General features: G+C 43.2%; 1 protein-coding gene and 2 long non-coding RNA genes across 8 annotated transcripts in view; 1 reads left to right on the plus strand and 2 right to left on the minus strand.

Annotated features, from left to right (window-relative positions):
* The window catches only part of TDP1 (tyrosyl-DNA phosphodiesterase 1), an 84,506-nt gene that overhangs the window by 37,426 nt on the left and 19,293 nt on the right, over positions 1-27,787 (minus strand). For all 6 annotated transcript variants that reach the window (XR_014242226.1, XR_014242227.1, XM_082383700.1 and 3 more), the window contains exons 7-13: positions 23,368-23,460; positions 19,630-19,797; positions 19,094-19,172; positions 16,824-17,006; positions 16,154-16,202; positions 14,092-14,158; positions 12,452-12,559 (exon numbers count right to left, since the gene is read on the minus strand). Coding sequence is in view for 4 of the 6 variants with exons in the window: in XM_082383700.1 (XP_082239826.1) it covers positions 12,452-12,559; positions 14,092-14,158; positions 16,154-16,202; positions 16,824-17,006; positions 19,094-19,172; positions 19,630-19,797; positions 23,368-23,460 (747 nt within the window). In the remaining 2 variants the exon portion in view is untranslated. The remainder of the gene's footprint in view (positions 1-12,451; positions 12,560-14,091; positions 14,159-16,153; positions 16,203-16,823; positions 17,007-19,093; positions 19,173-19,629; positions 19,798-23,367; positions 23,461-27,787) is intronic.
* LOC309624963 lies at positions 3,797-12,445 on the minus strand. Its single transcript, XR_014242271.1, has 2 exons — positions 8,196-12,445; positions 3,797-8,072 (listed from the first exon to the last, which is right to left on the minus strand). It is a non-coding gene; the product is annotated as an uncharacterized lncRNA (long non-coding RNA).
* On the plus strand, positions 23,290-26,040 carry LOC309624947. Its single transcript, XR_014242253.1, has 3 exons — positions 23,290-23,409; positions 23,949-24,108; positions 25,399-26,040. It is a non-coding gene; the product is annotated as an uncharacterized lncRNA (long non-coding RNA).

A 27,787-nucleotide genomic window follows, 5' to 3' on the forward strand; every position in this document is an offset into this window, starting at 1 on the left:
AAGGGACTTCAAAGCAACGTGGGACGACAGGAACATCCAGAGGATCCAGGCTCTAGGCGGCATGAACCACTATGCAGGGTGGTTGAGTTCGGTGTGAACAGTGTAGATGGGCAGAAGCCAGAGCAATCAGGCGCTCGAGAAATCTGTCAGGTGCCCGGATGTTGACTAGTAAGTGGGAACTGATGACCAGGATGAAGAAGTGTTTTAGGAGAACCTGGAAGGTTGAAGCACTGGACCCTACCAAAGCCTGGCACAGACCGGATGCTCAAAAGACTAACAGAGGCAGGACACGCAAAGGCTAGGAGAAAGCAGCACCAGGCCTCTCACGGCCAGCCACGCTGTCATCTGAGCTTGCGCAGCAGGGGCCACAAATGACAGCTATGGCAGAAACCACAACCTTCACTGGGTGGGGAGGGGGCGGGGGGGGGGAAGCTATGGCAAAGCGATGGGTAGGAAGTCAGAGCATTTTCATCGAAGGGTCAGGAGAGAAGAGTTGGGGAAAGCCAGCTCCGTGGTGCTGGAGGCTGTTAGCGGGGAGGAAGCATGATCTGACAAGTTGCTCTTAGGAAAGGGGGCTGCGGTGGGTTTTTGAGCTGCGTGTTCTCCCCAGAGACTTGGCCAGCAGTGCTGATCCCGAAGCAGAAGGCAACAGGGCTACACCAACTAGAACACAAGCTCCTTGCGGGCAGGGACCATGCCCGTCTTGTTCATCATCCATCACCAAAGCCTAGAGCAGTGTCTGGCACACAGGCAAGAAATATTCATGCTAGACTCTCTGGGTTTGAATCCTAGCTCTACCACCTTGCCTACTGGGCCACGTCATTCAAGGTCTCTATGCTTTAGTTTTTGTATCTCTAAAATGAGGATTATAGTACCTAGATCTCAACTGGGAGGATTAGATGAGTCAGCATTAAATGAGTCAGCATATAATAAGCACCACACAAGTATTTGTTATCATTTGTGAGGTGTCTTCTTTGGAGGCCAGTTCCTGGTGCAGAACTCCCAGACAGTACCTCGTCATCTCTAGCCACAGGTACAGCTTGTCACTAGCAATGACAGCGTACAAAGGGTCTAGAGGCCCTAGGTTGGGGGTCTCAAGCTTTCTCCCATCAGGGATAGTGCTTCAGGAGACTTGCTCCCACAAGCATGAAAAGCGGCATGTACTGACCTTGGTCTACTTGTACCAGAATGCAAGAAAGTGAGGGACCTTGAATCATCTCTAACATATAAAGGAAGTCATTTGCAGACTTTCATACTAATAACCATTATTTGTAACCAAGTACTTGAAGCATACCAACTTGGAGCTGCAGTGCCAGGCAACCAAGTCTACTCCAATGACATTTATGAATATTTTTCTGTGTGATCCAATCTGATTTTTAGCAAAAAGCTCAGACAAAGGAGGAAAAAGACTATTTGTTTCAGAATCTAAGGAACAGACATTAGAGAAACATTGCAGAGCTATGTGGAAAAGCAGAGGGGGGGAGAGTCTCCTTTATGTTTCCACAAAAAGCCACAGTCGTTTTCTAGTCAAGCACTTGTCTTGTTTTCCCCTGAAGTGGCAGCACTAACATTTCTACTCATACCGACTATCCTGCAATGCCTGTCGGTTGCTAGGCAACTGTAGCAGGGATCGCTGCTTTCTGCCCACCCACAATGCACAGCTTTCATAATTGTTCTCACTGGGTTTGCCAATTACTCCTAGCCACTATCTTCTCAGCCAAGGTTGCTTCTTCAAGCTCATCTTCTTGCCTGCCTGGTCCTATGGTAAAATTTAAACACTGTATTTGTCATTATGTTCCAGTAATTAATTCCATAACAGGCTGCCCATCAAACACAGGATGATTTCACAGTAGGATGGAGAACTATAAATAGCTTTCCATAAAAGCAACCAGACAAAAGCCAGCCAATAAAACATTCTAATAAGTTTAAGCTAAAGTGCTAGTTTTAAGTTTCTTTGAACATATTCTTCTGGCTGAACATACCTGCCTTGATTATATAGAATAATTATGACCAGTTTTTAACTTAACCACATTGAGTTGAGAAAAGGCTATACCTATGGAAAATCTTTAGGTCACAAACTACACATCCATATGTCATATAAACAAAACAGATAAAGTCTTGATAAGCTTTCTTGACTCCCTAGAGGCCTAATGAACATGACCTTAATAATAACACGTGGTTGTCAGTAGCCAGTAAAAACCAAGCAGTTGACTAACATCATCATACATCATACCGTTAAATGGGTAACCTTCACACTTACTTCCTATCCTCCTCCTCTGAGCATTCCATAAGTGAGAAAAGGCTCAGATTAGAAATGACTTTCCCGGGGGGGGGTGGTGGTGCTGTGATGAACTGGGAGACTGGGATTGACACGTATACACTAATATGTATAAAATGGATAACTAATAAGAACCTGCTGTATAAAAACAAATTAAATAAAATTCAAAAAAAAAAGAGAAATGACTTTCCCAAAATTTGAGAGGCAAGGCTAGTAAGCGGCAATGCCGAATTAGGACATGGATCTTTGGACTCTACCTCAGGGCCATTTCCTCCACAGTATGACGGCTGATTGGATAAAATCATCATCTGAGGTACCTGAGTTTGAAAGGGCTGATGGGGTTAAAGCTAGGAGACTAGCAGTAGTGGTTTGGGGTTGAGCAGGACGGCTGGGGAACAGGAGTGGGAACACAAACCTGCTCTGCATACCCTTGTTCTATGATGTGTGGATATGATTTATTTGAACAAAAGAGTTCTGAAAAGGGCGCTGATTCAAATACGTACCGGCCCCTGACCATATGCTGGGCACAGTGTTAGATGCTAAGGATAAAGGTGAGTAAGACCTGGCACCCACTCTCAAGCAGCTCATAATAAGTTGAGGCCAATGGATGCCCAGAGACCAACAAGGGAGATGTAAAAGGACCAGGCAAGAGGTGCTTGAAAACACAAAGGAAAACCAATGAATCATGTCTGCTGAGCTAGAAGAAGTTGCAAAGGGGAAGATTTGAGACCAACCTTAAGGATAAGCTTAAGTTTAAAAAAAACAAAAAAAAAAGATAAGCTTAAGTGTTCTGGACAGTACAGAAAGGAAAACATACTTAAACCTGAGAAGCAGTCAGAAAATGAACGGTACTGTAGTTAGATTAAGAGGGATACCACACATTCATTCAAAATTTCCTGAGCCACTGCAGACCAGGTACTGTACTAGGTGCTATAGTTAGTGGTCTGAAAGAAAACACAGACATTGCACAAAATTACCAAGTGTCAGGAAGAGCATTTTCGTAGGAAAAGAGGTATGGGAATTATGAATTCATTTTCTCTTAGAGTAGAACAAAAACTTCTAACGTATACAAGTCCAATCATGCGGAAACTTCATTAAAAATGGTTTTAGCATAGATTTAGGTGATGTGACAGCTCTATACTAAAACATAACGCAGGATCTATAAAAAAGGTTTTCAGTCAGAATCCCAATCACATCACATCATGAAAGAGAGGAAATGAAAACTTTGTGATTTTTGTGTATTTCAAAGGATAAATAAAACAGAAGATGAAAACTATATTAAGGCTAGCATTTTTATAAGATTTCAGTCTCTGATCTTCAAGCCAGTTTCCACATTTGTGAAATGTCAACTGGGTAAAACCAAGTCCCTATGACCAGGAAGCCAACATCCTCTACTTACGACGGGTACAGAAGTGACCAGTGACCATTATGCACACACTACAGGAAATATGTGAAGTACACTTCTAAAGTGATGAGGTTTTTTGTTTTTTCTGGAAATTAGATCTTTTAGGATCCTACTTATCTTTTATAAGACTTATTATCCTTATTTTTTAACAACTCTACACACCCTAGTGAATGTGGTTCTCCAAAGCAATCATGCTGCAGGGTTATTACCTCATTCCAATAAAGCTGCCTTCTTCGGCTCCAAGTAATGCTAGAACTTCACTTCTTAAACAGCCTCTAGAGCCTGAGGTTCAGTCTTTTGAGTATATTCAAGGGGCGTTTCCCTTAACTATGGAAAATAAACCTCAATTTTAAAAATAGTAAGAAATTATTTCAAGTCAAGGCTGGAGAATAAGATGGATGAATCAAGCTGGGTAATGAATACCAATGAGGCCGGTGGAGGGCAGAACTGGAAGACAGCCCCCAAGACTTCTGCCCCTGCCCCCGGTGTACGTATCCAGTATAATCCCCTCCCCTGGAGTGTGAGCAAAAATTGTGAGTATGATGGGATTTCATTCCCATGATTAGGTCACGAATCCCTTGACTTTTAAGTTAATCAAAAGGTTTGGGATAATCCTGGGTTGGCCTGACCTAATCAGGTGAAGCCTAAAAGGAGGGACTGGGTCCTTCCTGAGGAGAGATTCTCCTGTTGATTTTGAAGAAGCAAACAGCTACGCTGTGCCATAAGCAACTAAATTCTGCCAACAACCAGTGGGTTTGGAAGAAGACCCTGAGCCTTAGAGGAGATCATAGCCCTCCCTGGTCAACACTCTGATCCTGTGCAGCTAACCCATGTCCAGACTCCTGACCCACAGAAACTGCAGGATAATAAATCTGCACTGTTTTCAGTCACTTAGTTTATGGTAACTTATTACAAAGCAACAATAACCTTATACAAGGCCTAGAACAGAAGCATGTCTATTAAGAAACAGTACTCGTTAATGTGCCATGTAAACCCATTTTGAAGGAAATTCCAAAGAGTGGCAAAAGGATGTGAGCAGTGGCAGTATTCTTCATAAAATATCTAGTTTCAAAAGGTGACCACCTTGAAGGGCAACACTTCTTTGGACGTGCAAATCTGGCTTATTAAAAAAAAGAAGTCTCATTTTTAGGTTAGTCAAAATTCACATTGCTTATCATCCATCTTGCTTATTACTGTTATAATTTTTTTCTGGGAAATTTGTTTTAGTAAAAAGTACTTATTCATCCCAAACATGAACATTACCATGGAGGGGTAATAGCTCGAAGTAGTAAAGTGTCAAAAAAAAAAAAAGGGGAGTTAAACGCATGCAGCTTTTGATGTATTTATCTTTCACTAAAATCCCCATTCTTAAAACATAATCCGTCCGCCACTTTGTGGATGGACTGTCAGGTTTGCTGGCATTATTGTTTCATTTACACTAGAATCCACGGTTCTCTCTACAGCCCCACCTCATCACTCTGAAGTAGGAAAATGCATTAAGTGAAAGAACAGCAGCACTCATAAATCAGTTGTTCACAGAGCTCTGAATTTATTCTCAAAGACGACAATATCATCCACCAGGAGAGACAATCTAGGGGATATTTAGAAAGGCATGGGGCACCTGGATGGCTTTCACCATGACATGGCGGTTCGTATGTGAGGCCCAGGTTACTAAACACCCTATAACGCACAGAACCATTCTGCACAACAAAGGATTATCTTGACCAAAATGCCAGTTACTGCTCTGACCTCCCCGGCCCTCCAATCCCACTCACTCCAGCAATACCCACTTGGTTTCTCAATCACAAACCAGAATATCCCCAACTCCTCCTCTCTGCCCAGAACGCTTTCCCCCAGCTCTCCATCCACACGGCTCCCTCGCTTCTTTCAGGTCTCTGCTTAAATGTCACCACGTCACTGAGGCCCTCCCTGACCATCCTATTCATGAGCAGCCTCCCTTCCTGACACAGGGATAGCATAGTGCCTGAGGATGTTACTGGGTTCCTGGGCGCTTGGTGACCCTCTCTGTGCTTCAGTTCTCCCATCTGTAAAGGGGACTAACAGCTCTACAACTAACAGTTGTAGGGTTGTTATGAGGATTACATGAGTGTATGTGTGTGTATGGACTGTACTTTTAGAAGAACGCCTGCAACTTAGCGTAAGCACTACATGTTAGCTCTGAAAATCTAAAACAACCGAAACCAACTTGGAAATTAAGCTATTACATAACTTATTATATTTAATGGCAAAACTTAATTTTGTTAACTCATTAGGTGACAAAAGTTGACCTAAGCTAACATGAGGCTACTTGTAACACCACTAAGGATGTTAATAGATGGTATATGTGTCATATTATGTTTCCATGCTCCAAATACATCTTGTCTCAAGGATTTTGAGTAAAGGACTGTGCACCTAAATTATTCTTCTACTTTATTTTTCTCTAGAGCAAGTATCACCGTTTGATACATATAAACTTGGTTTTTGTGTAATTCTCGCCACCATAAAGTCAAGGATTACATTTTATTATTGCACTCCCTGCACCTGGAAAAGTACCTGCTACATAGCAGGTGCTCAATAAATACATGCTGAAATGAATGGTTAAATTTTATGATGCCCAAAATACAACACAGAACATTTCTTAGGTAGAAGGAAGATTATTTCATGGAAGATGGTGATCAGTTAGTTGTTCTTTAACTCAGGAGGGAAGGCTTGGATCCAATTCATCTGTGTGGCAGTGGAACACTTGGTAAATGTGATGTTTAGTCCCTGCATGTTCCTCCCCTCCCAGGTACCAACCTCGTGCTCCACTCTTCCCTGACCATCCACAAAGGCTCAGTGTATCCATGATCAGTTCCAAAGAGAACTCCAAAATACACCAGGTGTACACCGACCTTCTGAGTGCAACATCGCCAATAAACAATTCCACTTGACCGCCCCACTATAATAAATCAGTCTAATCGAGTTGACCATTCTCCCACCAAAACCAGTTTCATTTCCTGACTTCTCTATTGATGATGGTGACCATCCCCCATCTCCCTACCAGCCACACCCCAAGCCCAGGACTCGCCTTTGAAGCATCTCCCACAGTCAATTACGCACAAAGTCTAGGCAGTGCTTTCAATGGTACGGCCTCCATCCTGGCCTTCGTTCGATTCCTCGTTAACAAATCTGTGCTGAGAGCCCTTCCATGCCAGGCACCGGGGGGGCACTGAACAAGACAGAAATGGCCTTGGCTCAGAGGTGAGAGGGGAAGCCAGGGATCACACAAGCAACCACACTGAAAGGGAAACAACACAGACTGTGCAAGAAGCCCAGGGCATATGGACACCCTGCCTGGAACAGAGTAGTGTCTGGAAAGAGCAATGGCTAAAATAAGTAATATGTGCACCATGAGTTGTTGGATAGATGGACACCAGGAGGCTGAGGAAGCAAGGAGAGTTTCAGTGACGTTTAAGCTGAGAACTGAAAGTCAGTGTAGGCCTTGCTGGGTGAAAATCTACTTATGCAGAATGGTCAGAAAAGAATTACACCGCAATTACATAACACATATACAACCAGCTGTTTGACAGAACCTCTTTGGTCCTAATGCAAATTCCATGAGAGCACGAACCTCTCATTCTAATGGTGGGGTAGGTAACACGGAGGGGCCACACGCACTGGACTATCACTAGTGACCCCTGTGTCAAGACTGTGCCCTTCCACTTCCAGTTCTTTCATTACACTTTATCAGTGAATTTACTGCTCTGAACTTAAAGGTGAACTCTTCTGCCTGTGGGTCAAGTCACCACGCGTGGCACCTCACAGCCTCGTAGCTGCTGTGCAATGAGGCGTCTGAGGCTCAGAGCGGTTAAGAAACTCGTTCACGGCAGAAGGCTCGTTCAGGAGTAGACAGGTCGTCTCGTCCAGGACCGTCTGATGATGTAAAGCTCATGCTCTGTCCTCTCTACGAGGTGAGACAGGACGGTGAGCTCCCAAGCACACGCACAAGTGCTCTTAAGGATGTGCAGGGCGGAGAGACCGGTAGAGGCTGGCAAAGCCTCCCCGAGAAGAGGCCAGCCCTGAGCACAATACTGACGAGATGAGCAGCAGCTGGAGAGGCAGAGGAAAAGGACCAAGGCGTCTGGAAAGGGGACTCCGTGGGCTGCTGGCAGGATGACTGCAGGGGCAAAGGAGGCCAGCCCGGCTGCTGCTGGCAGTTCCCGCCAGGGAGCACAGGAGAAGCAAGGTGGAAATGGGGTGGCCAGGGTCTGAATGCCAACGGGGGACTCCAGACTTCAGCGTACAGGAAACGGGCGAGGATTCTGAACGTGGGACGATGGGGAAGACCCACGTCTCTGAAAGATGAATGGTCATGGACAGCGAGGACAGGTGGCCTGGGAAGAGGACGACCTGTGCGGCGGGACAGCGGACAGGCAATCATTTCAGAAGTCCAGGGACTAGATAAGGAAACTTTGAGACATTTGAAGGACGAGTAAGCTTTGACAGCTATTTCGAAAGCATCCACGTGCCCACCTCAAGAATACAGTTGATCTCTTTCTACTGAAATCATTTCTGTGCCTGGCTTCTGACATCTCTGAGATTCTGAGCGTCTCAAAGGCACTACGTAAATCTTCTTATTGTTTTATCCCGAGTGCCCAGCACCCACAGGAGGAAGGGCCTCGGTAAACGCTCCAAGGGAGGAAGAGCACAAGAGGACAGCTGGGCTTCAAGCCTCATGAGAGTGGGCAGGTGCCTCTGGGGCAAAGAGGGACGACGGGAAAGGAACCTCCTTCTAGATAGAAGAGCTCGGTTTGGGAGATAAGGTTGGAAACAAAAACAAAAACAAAAAAGAAAGGAGTTACTAGTAGATGTCACCTATACTTGGGATCTGTACCTTCCCTTGTTATGAAAGGGCTGGAGAGCGGGCTCTAAGTATGTTCTAAATTGTTATAGAAGTTACGTCTCTCAGGTATCCTTTCATAAAACTGGAGTGCTATGGGGGCTTTTTCTCTTTCACATAACAAAGAAAAATGTGCTGCAGTTTCTTTTGGCCTAACTGGTCTTCACAGAAAACAGGAGCACTAAAACCATATCTTAATTAAGAGGCATTAGAAGGTAGAGCTGAAGAGTGCCAGTCGTGGAGCCAAATGCCTGGGGTTCAAATCCTGCTTCTACCACTTACTACCGTGTGACCACGGGCAGCCTTTTCAACCACTCATTTCTCCAAGTCCTCATGGAGCTGTTGTGAGCATTCAATGAATAAACGTACATAAGGCATTTAGAACAGTACCTGGCATGTCGAAATCCCTGAATGAATCTTACTTGTTATCCTTTAGACATCTTGGCAAGTATAGTTTTTGGTCTAGGTGTTCCAGAATAAAATTAGAAGCCACAGATTCACAAAGACAAATTTCAAATTCTTCAATTAACTTCCAAGTTATAATTAAGCCAGTCAGTATTACAGCAGACATCCACAGTACAAAACCACCACCAAATATTACATGAATCAACTGACAGTAGATGCTTTCTGGACTTAAGTGCAAGGACACAGGTGCACCTGTCTGAGAAGATCTATTCTGAAGGTATCTGAATCTGTTTTTATTCATCTAGCTGCATGGACTCACTCAGATTCTCCCTGAAAGCCCCATGGGCTTTCTCAGCTCTGTGCCCTTTGTCCCCTAGCCCCTCGGCTCAGATTCCCCTCCCAATCCACCTGGTTTACTTTCAGACCTACCTCGAGACCTACATGAAATACCACTTTCTTAGCTTTAGCTGGTGGTCTCTCACCCAACCAGACCCTGCTCCAGTCAGAAAATATGTTTCTAACACTGGTCCCTACACAGCGGAACGACGAGGGGCCAGCGTCGCCTCTCCCCGCAGCCCCTGCACGGCAGGAGCACGTCTCGCTCTTTTTCCCAGTCGTGCTCCCAGGGCTGACCACACACTGTCGTTAAACTATGAAACTCAGCCCGTAGAAAAGGATTACTCACGGGGTTAACTTAATCTCAGCCTCCCTTAGTGCCCTTAAATCATAATCAGTAAATCTCATGCAACTTCTGTGAAGCACATCTACCCTTTTCACTCCATTTGAGGAAAAACAATCCCCCAATTGTCTTTTCCAGGGAAAGTAAAGAGAGGCTCAAGACTGCAACACAGGACTGGAGACTCGAGACTCTAGGCTGCGGGCTGGCCCTATGGATTCTAGACTTTGAAGCTCCCACAATCACAAGTCAATTCCTTAAAATAAAAATACCTCTCTGTGTATCTCATCTACTGGTTCCATTTCTCTGGAGAACCCTGACTAACACGGCAGCACGAGAGGAATTGTCCCTCCCTTCCCAGGACCCAACGTTTCCATTTCCATCCTACAGGCCAGCCCTCCAAACAGCCTCTCCTCTCCTTTATCCCTGGGTCTCCGGCACCAGTATTTCCATCTCTAGTAACCCTCAAAGACCCACAGTGAGCACTCTTACATAGAAGACTTCGACACTAACATCTTGGAGGAAAAGTCTACCCAACGGCAGGAGGGGAGTAAAAGAGATCACTTCTGATCACTCCATGTGGATAAAAGGTGAGCTGCACGCTTTTGAATGCTTAATTTCTTGGGGCACCTGTTTTCTCAGCCAAAAAACCCATGATGCTAGACAAGACCACTTTTCCCCAATAATTCATATGTTTCTTTATATTGCTCTGACCCTATTTTGAGAAAAAACATTCTGCTAATAGTTAAGAGGATTTTAACCAAAGTTGGAAGAGTAGCCTTCAAATTCAATTCAACATTCCTGCAAAATGGTATGATTTGAGTAAGAGCATTGATGAGTATAAAAACATAATATAATGGGTAGAGAATCTGTCAGATCTGATTGAGGGAAATGTCACATCATTTCAGGTACTCAACACAGAGCAAAACAACAAGCTTTGTAATAAAGTAGCCCTTGGGATGTATGATGGCCTACCACTCCGCAATGCTTCCAATGGTAGCGTTGTAGAATCAGAAGCAAGTAGATAATTTCATTGAGTCCTATTGATTCATCAGCATATACAGGAAGCAAAGGTCACACACAGCATCAGGATGTGACAGAACCGGTATTAAAAGCCAGGTTTTTCTCCTTGCAACTTAGTAAGCCGGTTTAACAGACAGTTACTCAGCACATAGGTGAGCTGACACTGAAATGTGGTCTCTGAATATCCAGGTCCCTTGGGAGGCTGTTCAAGGATCCACGTTAGGCCCAAATTCATGTTTTTGTTGGTTAACTTCGTAGAAGACTGGGTAGTATTATAACTTAATTTCTCATCACTTGAATTCAGGAATACTGGTAATGATCTAGCTTTCTCAAGTGTGTTTTATTTAAAATACACTTGGGGGAGGAAGTAACAATCTCCCACTCACCAAGGCCCAAACTCCTCACCCACAGAGGGGTCACACGGCCTCCATGCCTCCGCTCTCCCTGGCACTTCCTATCTGTCTCAGGCAATGACTTCTCCACCCAGGGGATCTACAGTTCAGGTCTCATACTCAGGTAACCTACTCTTCACAGGCAGAAGTTTCTCTTTTTATAGGCACGCAGCAAAGAGAAGGGCACTAATTCCCCTGGCCATCCTTCACAGCCTTGAGGGCAGAGCTTGAACAAGTGTAATGACAGCTCTCATGTCATGGGCTGATATGTCTCCAGCACTGGGCTCTGTCATTTAACTCTCACAATAACCCCCAAAGGCAGCCATCACTTTTCCCATTTTATACAACAGGAAAGAGCCTCAGGTTAAATAAATTTCCCAAGTTCACAGAGCTAGTAAATAACAGAATAGTCCGATCTTTAGGACTCGAGAGTATGCTTTCCCATTGTGCTATGGCTCCTCAGAAACGTCTGGGAAGCCCTCTCTCACATCTAACCTCCACCACTAACACTGTTTAGTCTCGGACCCGTATCCGGAGCCAGGGGCAAAGGTTAGCCACTAATTTCCGTAAGCTGGGAAAGTAACTTGGTTGCTTCTAAGTGGCTCTTTGGTTGAAAAGTGTGTTCATGAAAGCTTTTAAACTTCTGTTTAAAAGTTTGTTCATCATTAAAGAAATAATTCTGCTCTGTGATACCTTAATTAGTTGCTACTGGCATCAACTGTGTTATTAAATTATGAAGAGATGCCTAACGGTCTCTGTTCAGACTAGAAGCCAGGAACTAAAGCTCTAGTCTAGCTCTATTTTATAGCTTGTTATAAAAACAGACACAAAAATGCTAATAGGTAGGGACTTTCTTATAGGGGGTGACAAAAATAATCTAAAATTGGATTATTGTGATGGTTTCATAATTCTGTGAATATACTAAATCATTAAATTGTAGATTTCAAACTGGTGAATTTTATAGTACGTTAATTATATCTTAATAAAGATGTTTAAAAATAACACAGAGATTTGATTGCTCAAGTTTCACTTATCTAAGAAGAAAATAATTAAGGGATATTAATTTTACCATGTTATTCTTCTTCTGTATTTACTCCAAATGTCAATTTGCCTAATTACTATTTCTGAAGTATTAAATACAGAAGTAAACACAAACTTTATGCAAACCGTGTAAACATCTACGTTTATAAGTAAAATCAGGCAATGATCCCTCTTCCAAGGGATGCATGACGTGGGCCTACTTTAAATAAGGCTCATATGAGACACACACGTACACACAGAAAACTAATGACAATCCACAAAGTCACTTTTTGGAACCCTATTCCGTACTCTTAGCAGGAGTTACAAATACACTTTAACAACTCCTCCCATCAGGAATGTAAGAACTACGTACCTTGTGACAAGGAACCACGCAAGTTGACTGAAGTCTGGAGAGGGTCTCATATATGTCTTAATATGTGGCATGGCATGGCTGCGGCCTGACGTGTCGGCTGACCATTTGCTAGTGACGGGAAAGACACACATCACCAATTAGAAAATGTAAACTGGTCATAGTCCTAGTATGAGGAAACTGTCTCAAAAGCAAAATCCTATCATCTAAAGAACAGTGAGTACCTCGTTCTCTGTGATATGACCTGTGGTATCTCCTAAACTGTATTCAGCTAACAGCACAACACATGATCATTTTAGAATGTAGGTACGTGGAAGAAAAACTTACCACCACCTACAAAAAGCACTGTAACCTTTCGTATGGCCTTCCCATCTTGCTATGAATACACATACATACACATACATATCATTTCTATTGTGCTTTTAACCGCATGTATGCACATCTGGTCTCCTTGAAAGCAGGAACTGTGCTCCCGGAGCACGTTACGGAGTACAAGAGGCTCACCAAATGCTTGTTGAAAGAATAAAATACAAAACGGGAAAAACACAAACAGTATGAATATCAAAATGGAATGTTGAAAGGCAGGGGAATAATTCAGAAATATTCCAGTCTAATGCTGATATTCATATATCTGAGTTTGGTTTCTAAGTTTCCAACATTTTTAGGACTAAGGTTCCATGGGAAAAAAATGACCTATATTATGAAGCAACAATCCTTACTTATGAATATAAGAGGATGGTCCCTCAAGAAAGCAGACTGCCTGCAAGAGTAAAATCAGGATTAGGTAGATTCGTTATTAGATTGTTACATTCACTTGTGTGAAGACAATACTGAAAGGAGTTCAATTTTTAAAAATGTCCTCTGCAAAACCAAACATCTCCAAAGAAAGCATTAAAGAAAGGCTCCAGGATGAATGGCATACTGAATTAGACTGAGAGCTTTTTTTTTTTTTTTTTTTTTTGGCCTCACTGCACTGCACGTGGGATCTTAGTTGCCCGACCAGGGACTGAACCCGGGCCCTCAGCAGTGAAAGTGTGGAGTCCTAACCACTGGACTGCCAGGGAACTCCCAGACTAAAAGCTACAAAAATGTAATCTGCCTTCGCTTCTGGCGTCCAGCAAAATGAATGCCTGTTGAAGCAAGTATGAAACTAGAACTGGCCTAGAACACGCAGGATGTGCAGCCACTGCAGCCAGAAGAGGACGTGGGGCACCCCGCTCACCTGAACACTCGGCCATTTGCTGACGGTTACAACAAGCCAAAGGCCACCCCGTGCCCTGGAGAGAGTGGCATGGATTCTTCCCTCGGTAAGCCTGTGGTTTCACAGCGTATGAATGTGTAGACAGAAGGATGACATATTTTGGAAATATGGACGAAAACGCTGCTTATGTAAATTCGAAACTTCACAACATGTTCTTCTATTTACCTTTTTCTCTGTATGCCAATATTTGACTCTTTGGTATTAAAAACCATTTCCAAGAAATGTTTAGAACCTTGTTTTAAATGATTTCTATCACTAACATATGCAGATAAAAAATATAGCTATATTATATAAGGTTCTTTTTTTTAAAAAAAATCAGACTGACAAGTAACATTATTTTACCCTAAAGAAGCAAAGGCAGCATTCTAAACCTATTACTTACTGAAAATAGGAATGGAGCCAATTCTGTTTCTCCGCCGTCTGGATGCCATAGGGAAGAGAGCCCCCAGCTTTTAAAATAAGAAAAATAAAATAAACAAATGAAAATTACTGACTATAATTTGAGGATCCTTCGTTAAGAAGAAAATCTACAGCAAACAGTTGGAAGGTAAAAGAAAACCACTACTTATTTCATCTTATGGAATAGTTCTTTGAAAGAAAATGGCTAAACAAACCTGCATTGGGTTTGCTCTCTCAGTGGGGTTTCCTTTCTTAGGTATGCATGTCAAACAGTAAATGTTTACTATCTGAATAGAAAAAGGTATTTAATCACTGGGGTGGTAGTGGTGGTGGAAATTTAACATCTATAATAGCACAGATCTGAAATGTTAGGAAAGACCAGAGAATGAATCTCTGCCCATCCTGCTGTCCTCATGCAGGTGAGACACCCTTAGCCACATTTTGCAAGATGGGGTCTGGTGCACCTGTTTTTTGCCCAAGACCAGGACACTTGGGGGAGGGCACACTAGGATAAAAACTTGGTTCTCCTGCCTCCTTCACCTTTTACACTGATATTTCCAAATGGACTTTGTCCTAGCTACACAGATTCTTACAAATGAAATAAAAGGATCACTAAATTAAAATGTTCAGTAAACAGTTACATTTTTAAAAAGGAATTCTAAAAGCCATAGTCCTACAAAGAGAACAAAGATACAGTTCCAAGTGGAAACACAATTAGTAGCCAATTTTTGTTCCTCTTTGAAAGGAAGAAAGTTCACTGTAGATTCATCAGTGACTTACCAAACATGTTAGAACTTCTCCATAATAATCTATATCCAAAGAGGGCTTTAAATTTCTGACATATCGAATAAGGCATGTTGTATCTCCCACTACAAATTAACTAAGAACATAGCTGAGGTTTCAAGGACCAGTTACACAATAGCTTTATTGAAAATACCAAGTTTTTCCCTACTAAAAAACATGCTTTGAATGGATCTAGCCTATTAGAAGTACAGAAAGGAGGAAAAAAAAAAAAAAAAAGCAGCCAAACAAACCAGAAAATCACCATGTCCCTGAGTCTCAGTGAAGTAATTTTAGCTTGCTGTTAAAAAGCAACAGATGGGCTAATACTCTCCAAACCCTACTGAGATTTTCCTGGCAGGGTCACATGTAGTTTGATAAGCAATGAATGGACTAAGCTGGTCTAATTCAGAGCACTCTGCTTCCAGCCATAAGCAAATGCCTATCAGACTTCCCCTTTTTCCAAGGCATTACCCTGTTTGGGTTTCTGGATAATACCTCCTTAATGCACTATCTGGGAGGCTGCTGAATTCTAAATAAGTTTAGTGCCCAGCACTGACATAAGGGAAATAGAGGAAAAGACGGAAAGATGTCTACAAAACAGTCCTAGGATTTACAGATGAAGCTCTTGCAAGACGAGATATATCAACTGGGTTATACCAAAGGTTTCATCTCAGTATTCAGCGTAAGTTCCAGACCTTCAATATTATCTGTATCTGGGATTCAAATCTGGAAGAACCACACAGTACTTCGGGCAGGGGGGATGCGGGGAGAGAGAGGTCGGAGAAAGGTATGACACACAGCTGTAGGGGAAGCTGGTTTTATCCGGACGTCTTGTCTGGACAACCAATCTGCTGGTGGCAGAAGTGAGAACAATCTTACTGGTAAAAATATCAATCACTCAGAGCATTACTGTGAGGATTAAACAACACACAAACTGCCCAACTGCATGGGATCATCTTTGGAACACAGCACTGCTCAATATTACCTACTTTCATGATCCTTATCTAGTTAAGAGAGAATAATCTCTAAATTTCTAACCAACACTTTTCTGGTCTCAAGGAGGAAGGCATTTTTATTACTTGTTTAAAAAAGTTTACCAGGGCCATGTGTAACTGAATCACTTTGCTGTACACCTGAAACTAACACAACATTGTAAATCAACTATATCCCAATAAAATTAAAAAAGAAAAAGTTTACCAGGGCATTTATGAAATATACACACACACAAAAAATACGATCGGGACAGTTTCCCCAACAATTACCTGGATATCCTTCTAAGCTGGTTCGCACGTTTTCCACTGAAGGATATATCTAAAAAAAAAAAAAAACACACTTGGAATGTACCACGTTGAAGAACTATTTGTTAAAAGGAATGAAGATTCGTTTTTAAGAAAATGAAAATCTCAATTAGAAACACCTAAAAGACTTAGAAAATGTACTTTAAATTTTAAACAAGTTCCCATCTTCCTGAAAAAAATTAAACTTCTAGTAATTAAACTACAGAAAGCATTTATAGTCAATGAAAGAAAATTACATTTCCATTTGAGTATTTTTTTTCCCTCTGAAATGACAAATTAACACAGAATTGAATGCAAAATTATTAATTCAAAGGTCTCTAAATTAATAATGCTTTTAATTCTGCTGGCAATGATTTATCAAGTATTTTTTCCCTTGGCTTGACGACCTGAAGGAAGGAATGGAGAATTCGCCGTCTAGTCTGCGGCTGAGATGGAGCTCTGAACAAACCAGCAAGCTCCCAGCACCAAATGATATTAGGGCCACTTGATTACAAATGACTATTATGCTAATGTACTGCTGTTCCCATCCCCAAACCACGGAATGAAACATCTCTCTATGACAAAGAGGACTTACTTGATTCTTCTCCTGGACCAGAGGATTAGAACGGTGACCTCAAGGAGGAGAAGCACTCACCAGATGAAGAGGAACAGTACTTCCTGGGGTCCTGCTTTCCTTGCCAGGTGTCACCAAGCTCTCTTTAAACTCAGAACACAACCATTTTGATTCATCGGCCCCCATGGAGCCAACGCTTGAGAACTGACCTACTAGAGGCCAGGACTCTGCTTTAGGTATGGATGAGGCATGCTCTTTCAGAAGCTGTGAGAGAATAAACACGAATGCTACCGTCACTCCAAACACGTGAACAGAAATGCTGTGACAACTCAGAACACGGTTTTCCGCCCTTGGAATGCCTCGTTCACAAGGAAAGGCTGAAAATATTAGCGACCAAGTTCATACCCATGGGTAGTTTTTTTTTCCTTCTTTGGGAAATATTTTTAAATACTGAAGATATTTTATTTTAATGGAGTAAGTGGACACAAGTATTCTTCTTCCAAAATTCTTTGATTTGTACTAAAAGCAAAAACAGATTAAAAAAAATAAAAAGAAGACCCATTTTAGTAGCGATGTCAGATAAAGCACCAACCTGCCATACGAAATTAGATTTCTGCCTTGAAGTTGCAATGGTTTAACATACCTAAACAACACTAGGAGGTCAAGCTATTGTATATTTTGACTCGTATCATTTGAAAGAGGTTTAACTCTTGGGATCTAGGCAGCTGTGACGCTCTGTAAATAAAAGGGAATATATTTACATATAGATACATACTACCATAAGTACTGCAGAAGATTGACCTGCATTTCCTGCTTTGTCTGATATTTATGCAAAGCTGCAGAAACAATTCAGAAAATACTGGGAAATTTTATCCATTTAAACACGTACCGAGGGTCTTCCTAGAGGCTGGAGATGGCAACAACAAAAAAAAGCCTCAGTTCCTGCTCCAGTGGAGCTCATATTCTGATGGATGTATTGTTTACTTTATACGTACTATTTTCCTTACCACAGAGTAGGTATTAATATTTATAAACGCACTTCCCCAAAGAGCCCAAATAGTTCTCAACTTCCACCCTGGGCGCAGCATGGCATAGGAAACAGGACTGAGCCAACAACAGGACTCGGCTTCTATTTTGGGCTATTCTGGGCTCAGTCCTTGATCAGGTACATGGCCCTAGCCAAGGCCCTGGGCTTCTCTTTACACCTCAGTGGAACAGACTTCTGATCACCCATCTTCCTTGGAACGCAGCTATGATGCAACACGGGTTCCTGACAGTGGAAAGTGGCCGCAAACTCTAAGATGCTACTCCGCTTCCAGTAAGACTGGGATGCTGCACGATATGGGCCATCACCGGGCCGTTCTGAACCACTGGCCCACAGGCTAATACACACCAGTGCTGACCCAACACTCAGCACGTGCCTTGCATTCATTTCCTCATTTAATCCTTATGCAATTCTGTGAGGGAAGTACTGTTGTTATGCCCATTTTATGGATGTCAAGAGGGGTTAAGGAGCAAGTCAAGGTCACATGGCTTGTAACCAGGTCAGGATCTGGCCCCCGGTGTGGGTATCCGCCCACAAAGCTGTGCACTTAGCCAGTATGTGGGACCCTCTCCTCCCCAGGTCAAGACAGAAAGATGGTGGCTTCGAGACCTTGCCCGCTTTCAGCTGTGGTCTCACAAAAGGAAATTAAAGTGAAAAGTTGTCATTGGCCGGGTGGAATTCTCACACAACATAAATAATTTATGGAAAAAGAGGGGCTTTTAAGAAAGCCCCTTTAAGGAATTTACTAAGGTCGATAAACTGACTCCTAGAGAGAGGTGGAGAAAACTTTAAGCTTTAACTTGCTGGTTGTTTAGTTTTGTTAAAGACCTTTCTTGGCTTATTTTCATACCAGCAGCAAATGTCATTGTCATAATTACAGTTCTCAGGGCAATGGTTTAGCAAACAAAACACATCATAGCTCAGCTGTAGTCTTCACTCAACACTATTTTCTGTTCTGTGTTGAATTTGTGTTAAAAATCCTTGATGTGCTGATCAAAAGCTATAATACTTATATGAATAAAAAATCTCTATCTTTATTACAAGAAATAAAAAAACTAAAAATCCTCCACGTACTTTTGCCACGTAGAATCGTTAACTCTACACCTATAAATGAGGCAAAATGTTAAAATACAAGTAATTACTGGAAACTATAATTAGACAATCAATTATCAAGTGCCTACTATTTGCCCAGAATTGTGCTAGAGATACTATGAAGCTGCCTTCAAAATATACCAATTGTAAATGAAAAAGGACAGAACATACATTAAATTTTTAAAAAATGGTAAAATAGTAAAAATTCTGTTACCTTCCTAAGCCTAAAATGTCCCCAGTTATCTTTTTGATTTCCTTGAAAGCGTCCCGGGGTTGAGCCAATAAGGTAAACACTAAAAAGATATAAAGCACAAGTTACAGAACATAGTGATTTGTGGACTCCCCAAATCACAAAATATGCATGAAAACTAACATTAAGCAAGAAATATTCTAAGAGCCAACCCACTTTCTTGAGATGCCTCTTCAGAGGAGTAACTGACACTTAAAATCATTTTTGAGCACATCAAGTAATGGTGGGACACCCACGGGGTATAAGGTACCAGGCAAAGAGCTCAGCAATTTTAAGAGAAAGCTCTCCGGCTGGGATGGGAGGGGTGGGGTGGTGGCACTCAGGTGAGGGGCAAGATCTCCTGGCCTCCACTTCAGTGTCTGAGGACCAGGAGGTGCAGACAGTGACAGGCCCTGCTCTCATCACGTCCCGAAGGACAGCCATCTCCTGCCGGGCCCCTGTGTTCCAGACCTCACATGGCGTTCAAGGTAAGCACCCCAAGTTGCTAAGAGGCCACGTACTTTGTTTCTGAGAGGTCATGCTCCTGGATGGTATCTATCCACTCCTTGAGGGGAGCGGCATTATAAGCCATCAAGTAGCTGATGAGGTCAGCTTTAAAGTGTGTGGTTGATTCTCCAGATCTGTGGGTCCCATGGACTATTCGTGGGTACAAGGGGCTCAACCATATTCTGGAATGGAAAAAAAAAATATAACCTTTAACAGTCAGAAGCACAGCTGATCACATTGTTACCTCTGTATTGATTAGGCACTCACCCTAAGGAAGACATGAATTCTCACTACCTCTCTCCACATGGTAGGTAAGGTCACCCTTATAAAACATGAAACAAATCTGACAGCACCACTCCAATGGTTCCCATCATATTCAGAATTATTTTTGAAAACCTCACTGTGAATTTAAGACCCAGTAAGACCTGGCCTCTGCCCGCCTCTCCCAACTCAGTCTCTCCATGCTCCCTCCTTCATTCACGCACCTTCCTTATTCCCCCTCGCACCTCTACATCATTTTTAAAGACTTGATGACAACAGTTAAGTGCTCTACTCCTAATTGCTATAGCAACTCCACACCACCAGCAGTAACCCCAGCAAGGTTCTGCCCATGCCTACGTCAATGTAGCTCTTTAACCAAGTGGAAAATAAAAGTTATCTAAGAAAAAATGTATGTGCAAATATGTTTTCAATAAACAAACTCACTTTCATACATAACATATGGGATATATATAATCCCACATCTGGTGTCTGGAATGAGTATAGACCACATTTAGTCATGTTACATTAACACTAACCTCAGACTTTAAAATAATTCAGTAAAAAAACTTTAAAGACATCTTTCATCAATTTTTTGTCAGTGTACTTTGCCAAAACTTCTATATCATACCCACAAATGGCAAACAACCACAGCTAAACCCAGTCCTTCTGTGAACTGGTCCCTCGTAGATTACAAAGAAGTATGGCTTCAAACTTCTTGTGCTGTTTCTTCAACAGCAAAATCAGATTAACAGTCCTGCCTCACCAAGGCGCCCACGAGGTAATGAACAGGGTCTAACTTAAAGCAGCCTCAGCAAGTACGAGCTGTGTCTGCCTTTTCCCCCTTCTTGGGTTATTTCCACCACACTTCTACCCAACAAGCCAAAAGAGAAACTGCCCAATTCCTCTTTCACCCAGCAGCCCTCCAAGGAGACTAGTAAGAGGCAGGCCGCCAGGGCAGGAAGGATCCAGAACCACGAGGATCCCGGCTGTGCGTCTTGTCAACTCTGTACACGTTTCTAGCAGGGTGGCAAGTCACACCTTCCCTTCCCACCTCGAGGTGACCCCTCGCATGAGGGGTTATACTTGCGACCAGGATGGGAGTCCAGGCTCTGGACCTGGATCTGCTTCTACCTGGCTGTGTCATTCTGGGCAAGCTCGGTGACCCCTCTGGGCCTCCCTCTGACCCTGTGCGTGTAACACGACCATGTCGGGCTGGCTGGCTAAGGTCACTCCTCCCAGTAGCAACTTGGAGCCCACAGGGTGAGTGGGGCTCCTCCTGGATTAGAGGTCCACTCACGAGAGTAGTTCTGGATGAGGAACATGACAGACGACGACTTTCTAAACCAGGATACCAAGATGTGAGGCGTTTTTAACATTTCACAAAATAAGAAGAGAAATCATCCGGGGCCAAGTAATTTTAAAATTGAGAAATTAACAGGCGGACCAAGAAGCAGCTGAAAAGGATGGCTGGAACACGTGTGGAGAAGGAAAGAATCAGCAGAGCCATGACAGGCTGACTAGGAAATAGGATTACACAAAAAAACTACTTTTAAATATTGGGTTGGCCAAAAAGTCCGTTTGGGTTTTTCCAAAAGGTCTTACGGAAAAACCCGAACGAACTTTTTGGCCAAGCCAATATTTTTTTTTTTTTTAAGAAAGTTACAACCCACGACGTGAAAGTATCAGACAGAGTAGAATCTAGACTAACCGTGAGATAACAGCACCTCCTATTCTGGGGTGGCCGGCAGAGGGAAGTTGGAGGTAGATTTCATACCCTTGGTACTTTGAGTTTTGAACCACGTGAAGTTACCTAGTCAATACATTTTTTAAAACATTTAAAAGTTTTTTTTAAATAAAGGAGAAAAATGAACACCCGAGCCATTTACCCTTAATCCCTTCCCCACAGTAGCCAACCCAGAGACGCCTAAGGAAACAGGCCCGGCTGCCTATAAACTCAAGCTCCAGAGGGCTAGAGGCTGTGGGTGGGATTCTTTGAGCCACAGGAGAGCCAACTCGATAAATCCCTTTAGCTACGTTAATTATTGTTCCCCCAAGAACAAGCTATGTTAATCTCACTTCCTTTTTAGATGGGGCTACATGAGTCACAAGTCCCAGAATCCAAGCTAGCAGCTTAGAAGCTCGTGGGGCAGCAAAGACCTTGTTAACCGGAAGCTCGGTGGACCAAGAGCACTGCGGCTGAGTCTCTTAGAGACAGTCCATCCCCGAGACCCTGAACCCATCGCAACAACGCTGCATTCTGAGAAGCGTACCTTAAGTGGGACACTTGGAAACTAGAACATGTTTATAGGAAAACCATCAGGCAGTGGGGACAGGGGATCAAGCCACCTGCTATGGTGGGGAAGGGGAGTGAAGAGAGGACGACACACACCTGGCTCAGGGAAAGGCTGTGTGAGGGAAGAGGCAGCTCTGGTGCTGCACGGCCCACTCAGGTCCAGCAGGCCCAGAGGATGGGGGCTGGGAGGCTCTCTGTCTCAGCTCAACTGAAGGTCTAACTTGGGCTCAGTCAGAGCCCCGGATTAGGGTTCTAGCCCAGGCTGGGCAATGGTATGAGCAAGGGAACGAGGAGGAGGATGTAGGGGAAGATACTCGAACCTTGAAAGGCTGAGTTCCTTCTAACACAGGAAGGCAGAGACGTGCAGAATAGCTTAAGTGAAAGAAAGCGAAATTAAGGCTGGTCATAATGAAGCCTTATCGGGAAGGAGAACAAAGGGTGGAACGATTTGAACAAGTCCCTAAAATCCCTAAAAATAAACCTAAACTTCTCGTAAGAGATCAAAACCTAGATCTGGCATATAGGCACCAAGGACAAAGGGTTAGTAATTTAAAAAAAAAAAAAAAAAAAAAGCCATGAAAAACCTTCACGTTCAATTCTTTTGGAGATTCACAACCATGTTACAGGCTCCAAAAAGACAGCTGTTTAGATTTGTTTTATGGGAAACTAAAGTGACTGGGGGTGAGGGGACATTTTTAGTGTATAATCAACCCCCAAGTTTTCTTTTGACACCTGCTGGGAAGTGGCATGCAAAAGTGGGTGCAGGAATAAGTGAGGACCAAGAAAGTTATCAGGAGGGTCTTAATGGAAAAATAATAGGATCAGACCTTTCATTTTTCATCCTCTTTCCTGCCTCAGATCCTTGGATCTACTTGGCTGTAGAGTGTATGTATGGTGCCATTTGTAAAAACTAGAAAAAAACTACGGTGTATAAATACGTATGTTTACAGGTATAATAAAGGCAGTTATGGATGATTAAGTGCTAAACGGTTAACACCGGCTACCTCAAGAGAGGAACTGGGGGGAGGTAGTAAAAGAATACTCTCACTTTTTTTTGCATGTGTCTCTTTTCTATACCATAATTCTGGGTTTTTTCACAATTAAAAAACAGGAGAAAAAGAATAAATCGAATGTTCTCGCTTTTGACCTTTCTCAGCACACACAGTGACTACCAAGAAATGGCCGGAACCCTACAAACCCTTGTGTCTTCTGGTGCCAGTCGGCGTGAATGAGGTTGGAGGTGTGTATGACAACCCGGAGGCCTTCTTCGTACAGCAGTAGCATCATTTTCCTTTAAAAACAGACAAAGGATCAAAAAGCATTAACAGCACTCTCATAATACCTTTCTAATGCAAACGCAATAGCTAAAGGAGTTCTTTAAACTCTGATTACATTATCCCAACTTTGAACATTTAGTCTTCTTTTCTCCTATACATCATCGTTATCAGAGTCTGCTTAAGTGACAAGTGGAAAAGCACCTTCCAAAATGCTGAGTATTTGCTGGTATATGAACTTTTTGCTCCATCCCGTCCACGTGGCCAGTCCCGGCACTTTAAACCCCTCCCCACTGTAGCGTGGCTCCTTATTATCAGTTCAGCATCAGCCATTACTATCAGGGACAACAGGAATCTTCCTGCCCAGTGTTTTCAGAGTCTGGTCACAACCTCTTGCTACGCTGTGGCTGCTTAGCATTAAAAAAAAAACTGCAACAGAATAAATTAGAAACTCAAGCGTATACTGCATATATTTAAGTGCTGGTTCGTGACACTCTTGTTTCAGCACTTATCAGTACAGACACGTGCAGCAGACTGAAATGACAAACGCATTTCCTACTGTGGGTTGCAGTTTAAGTTTGAAAGATGCTTCATTTTCAAGAGACTGATCCTTCTTCATACTCTACAGACGCCAGACTTGTCACCAGTGTGTACCTGGGCTTGAGGTAAGTCTTCCCTTTTCTTCTCCCTTTACTCAAATCAGCCCTAGAGATTCCCTTCTTTCCCATGGGGCCTCCCCAGTCATCAGATTATTTCTCTTAGTTTAATGCCAGTGAGAGGGAGGGAACAGGACAGATAAGAGCTTTCCATCTGAAGCTGGAAGACCTAAGTACCAGTGTTCATCAGTTAGAAGCCATAGGACCCTATGTAAGTCATTTAATATCTCTGAGTCGTTCCATGTCCCCTGAGCCTCGGCTTCTCACTTGTGGCATGAAGGATCAACTCCGCGTTCACTTCATAGGGCTGATGTGAGAATGAAATGCAGTACGTGTTTTGTTAAATGTAAAACACTCCAGGTGTACATTCCCTCTACTGCTTCCATGCCTTGCTTTACTTTGCCATCTACTTTCGGATGATTCTTGGCCTCCCGATGGTTTTCTAATTATTTCAGGAACCTAAATTCTCTCTCCCCCAACTAGAGATTCATTCAAGGCAGTAACTCTGCCTTATTTCTATGGAGGCCAAAATGCTACTTAACATTTACTGATGGAAGTCAGTTTACACGTGGGAAAAAAATGAACCACTGGTTCTCTCAAATAAACAACATCCCAAATACTATCTCAATAGAATGGGGTTATTAGCATTAAAAAATACAGAAAAGACTATGCAAACACAGAATGAGATTTAGCTCTGCCAGAATGAGAATTTAACCCAAGCTGGCAAATGGTAAATTAATACAAATCTGGAGAAATGACAGCTGTTGAACCAATCTTCTTTCCATGTATGAGATGTGCTCCCTGAAATCTGCGCAAATTTACATACACAGTTGCCAAATTAGTAGTTGACTGTAATTAAGAATAAGCCAGTTATGAATTCATGATTTAACTTTTACAAATATTTCCATTAGTTAAGGCATCAATTAACAGGAAAATCATGCACTAATGTCAGTGAATCCTATCAAATAGCATTGAGAAGTAATCTAAGGGGAGTCATATTAATCTTTTCATAGCCAAAATGGCATGTCCCCATAAGGTCAGAGCTAAAAATGGATAAAACATATAAAGAAATGAGGTCTTCCCTGAAGAATACTGACCTGCATATTATCTATTAAGCTATGGGGGTGGCAGAAGGGACATTTCCCCTATTTGAAGCTGTTCCTGCACAGGGGGAAGGCAAGCTAATGTCTGTGGAGCATTTATGTACCAGGCATTGCTTTAGAAGCCGCACAGAATGCTAGCACACTGAATCCCACCCAATCCAGAGAAGGCGCTATCATTCCCATTTTACAACTGCAGAATCCGTGGCTAGGACAGGTCATGGGGACTATCCAGTTCCCCACGTGAACCAGAAGCAGCGCTTATCTGGGTCACACATGTTGGATCCTCCTCTCACTGTGCACGGCTTCCCCTGGGCTGGACAGGGTCGCAGCTACTTCATGCTACTGGGGCAGGAGTGGGTCACACGGAGGGGAGGCCCTGCTACAGCCCGAAGAGGAGAGAGGCCCATCCTGCAGTCTGCTCCTGGCTGCACGGCCACATCTGACACTTCCCTCCCGCTGTGGATTCTCAGGGCCGTGGGAGGTGCCTTTGCTTCCCGCTCTGGGGGCCACCAAAGAGCTTCAGCATGCTAAAGCACTATGAGATAAGCCCCGGGACTCACAGCATCCTGGAAGCAGGGATGCAGCTCGTTCACCGTCTCTAAGAGGACCACGAGCTCCTGCAGGATGGAGCTGCATCTGGTCACTTCCAGATGCTCCGCAAGTAGTCACCACCAGCTGACGCAAGTGTGACCCCGGAGACTCCTTCAGAGTTACTGTGGCAGCTCCACTCTGTCGGGGGAGGGCGGGGGACACGTTCACACCTGTCACCAGGAGCTGGAAGGCTTTCCTTCTTTCCTAGCTCATGTGTTTGTCTTGCCTCTCTCACCCGAAGACTAAAAGCTGGAAGGACAAAAACCACTATGTCTCCAAACACTTTACATCCCCCCGAGCTGTGCTTCAAGAATGTAATAGATATTTAATGAATAACTCTTAGAACATTTTAAAATGAACAACGGAAAGTAATTTCAAGGCATGAGTTCAATCTCCTACAAAATACTGGCATTTTAACAAAAAGTAAACCACACACACACTACAGAGTGGGGAAAGGGTCTATCATTACTTCCCTAGGCACTTTCAACTCTGAATGAGGAACTCTGCTGGGTTTAACCTGCAAAATGCATGTGTTGGAGGCGAAGGAAGAATGGACTTGCAAAGCGTGTGTGTGTGTGTGTGTGTGTGTGTGTGTGTGCCAAAGGAAACAGACTTAATTTTAGCAGTGAGGAAACAACAAAAGTAAATTAAGAACTTAAGCAAAAATAAACAGTTCTAGTCCTGTCTCCAACACTGGCTGGAGGAAAACTGCCTACCTACTTGGGGGCTCTAGTCTATAAAATGAAGACAAAGGACCAAGTAATTTTTTGAATAGCATTAAAAAAAAAAAAAGGATAGCCCCGCCCCCCTCAAATGCTACTGTGTCGGATCTGGGCCAGCCCAGCACTCAGTCCCTCCCCAGACCCAGGCTCTCCTATGACTCGCTAGCATATTAAGTGCAGTGTGAATACGCCCAAGAAACGCTGGCTGTGGGCACAGAACGTGTGCCCTGCACAGGTATCCCGCACTGCAGGTCTAGCAAATCATGCCCAGGATCCAAAACAGGGCTTGCTGAATGTATTCTGGAATCAGTAAGGTATTTAGGCTAGGGTTCCAGCTAAGGGTGGGGGACAAGGACCCATCTGGTGCGACACTTTACTGGCAGAATCTCTACCCAGGACGGCTGACTACTGCCGCCCATCAGCGTCTCCCACGGTGGTGCAGCTACAGGAGCCTAAGATGCTGACTCAGCCTATTCAGTGCTATTTTGTATCCTTTGCTGAAATTAGCATTCTGTGAGCTCTGTGCCTGATACTCCAGCTAGGTAGGTGCTTGAGGTCACTCTCAACAACCCTCCATTACACCAAAGTTACCAATTAGGGGTGGTTGGTAAATGCAGCAACATTTACACAAGAGCACCTAAAACCAGATAATGTATGCTTGATAGGTATCCTTTCACAAAGTGGCTCAGTGCTTTCTGCTCTGGTTCCTTTCTGGAGACAGACTGGCAAAATATAGCTTTAAGCTTACAAAGAGAATGATGAACATATGCCCTCGTTTTTGGCGTAATATCAGGAAAACAGTGGTCACTGCAAGACTCGGGGCAAACACTTCCTCCCATGAGATTCCTTGTTGGCTTAGGGACAGATACCCAAAGGGACATGCCTGAAGCAGCAGGCTACCTGTTTCCACTGCTGGCCTAGAAGAAAGATAAGGTTTTGTCACACTCTTTTGAGTGTGACATATTTCTAGAGACATACGATTTACAAAAATACTGAAATCGAGGCAACCACGTCTTATTCTTTTCTCAGCTAGAGAACAATTACGTAAAAGGGCTCCATAAAACAGTAAGACTCAAAACAGGAGTCAAGCTGATATGTATCAAGTAGGAAGTAAGAGAAAAGTTTCTCCTGTCTGTCGTTGGCAATGTCTCAGAAATTATCCTCAGAGAATTTTCTGAGATGTCTTGAAGCAGGAACACGTATCAGCCTCTCAAGATGACAACTTCTTGTGAAACAGTTTTTCTTTCAATCACAGCACAGAGTTGACCCAAC

The sequence above is a fragment of the Balaenoptera borealis genome (genome assembly GCF_965194805.1).
Source record: "Balaenoptera borealis genome assembly, chromosome: 3".
Lineage (NCBI taxonomy): Eukaryota > Metazoa > Chordata > Mammalia > Artiodactyla > Balaenopteridae > Balaenoptera > Balaenoptera borealis.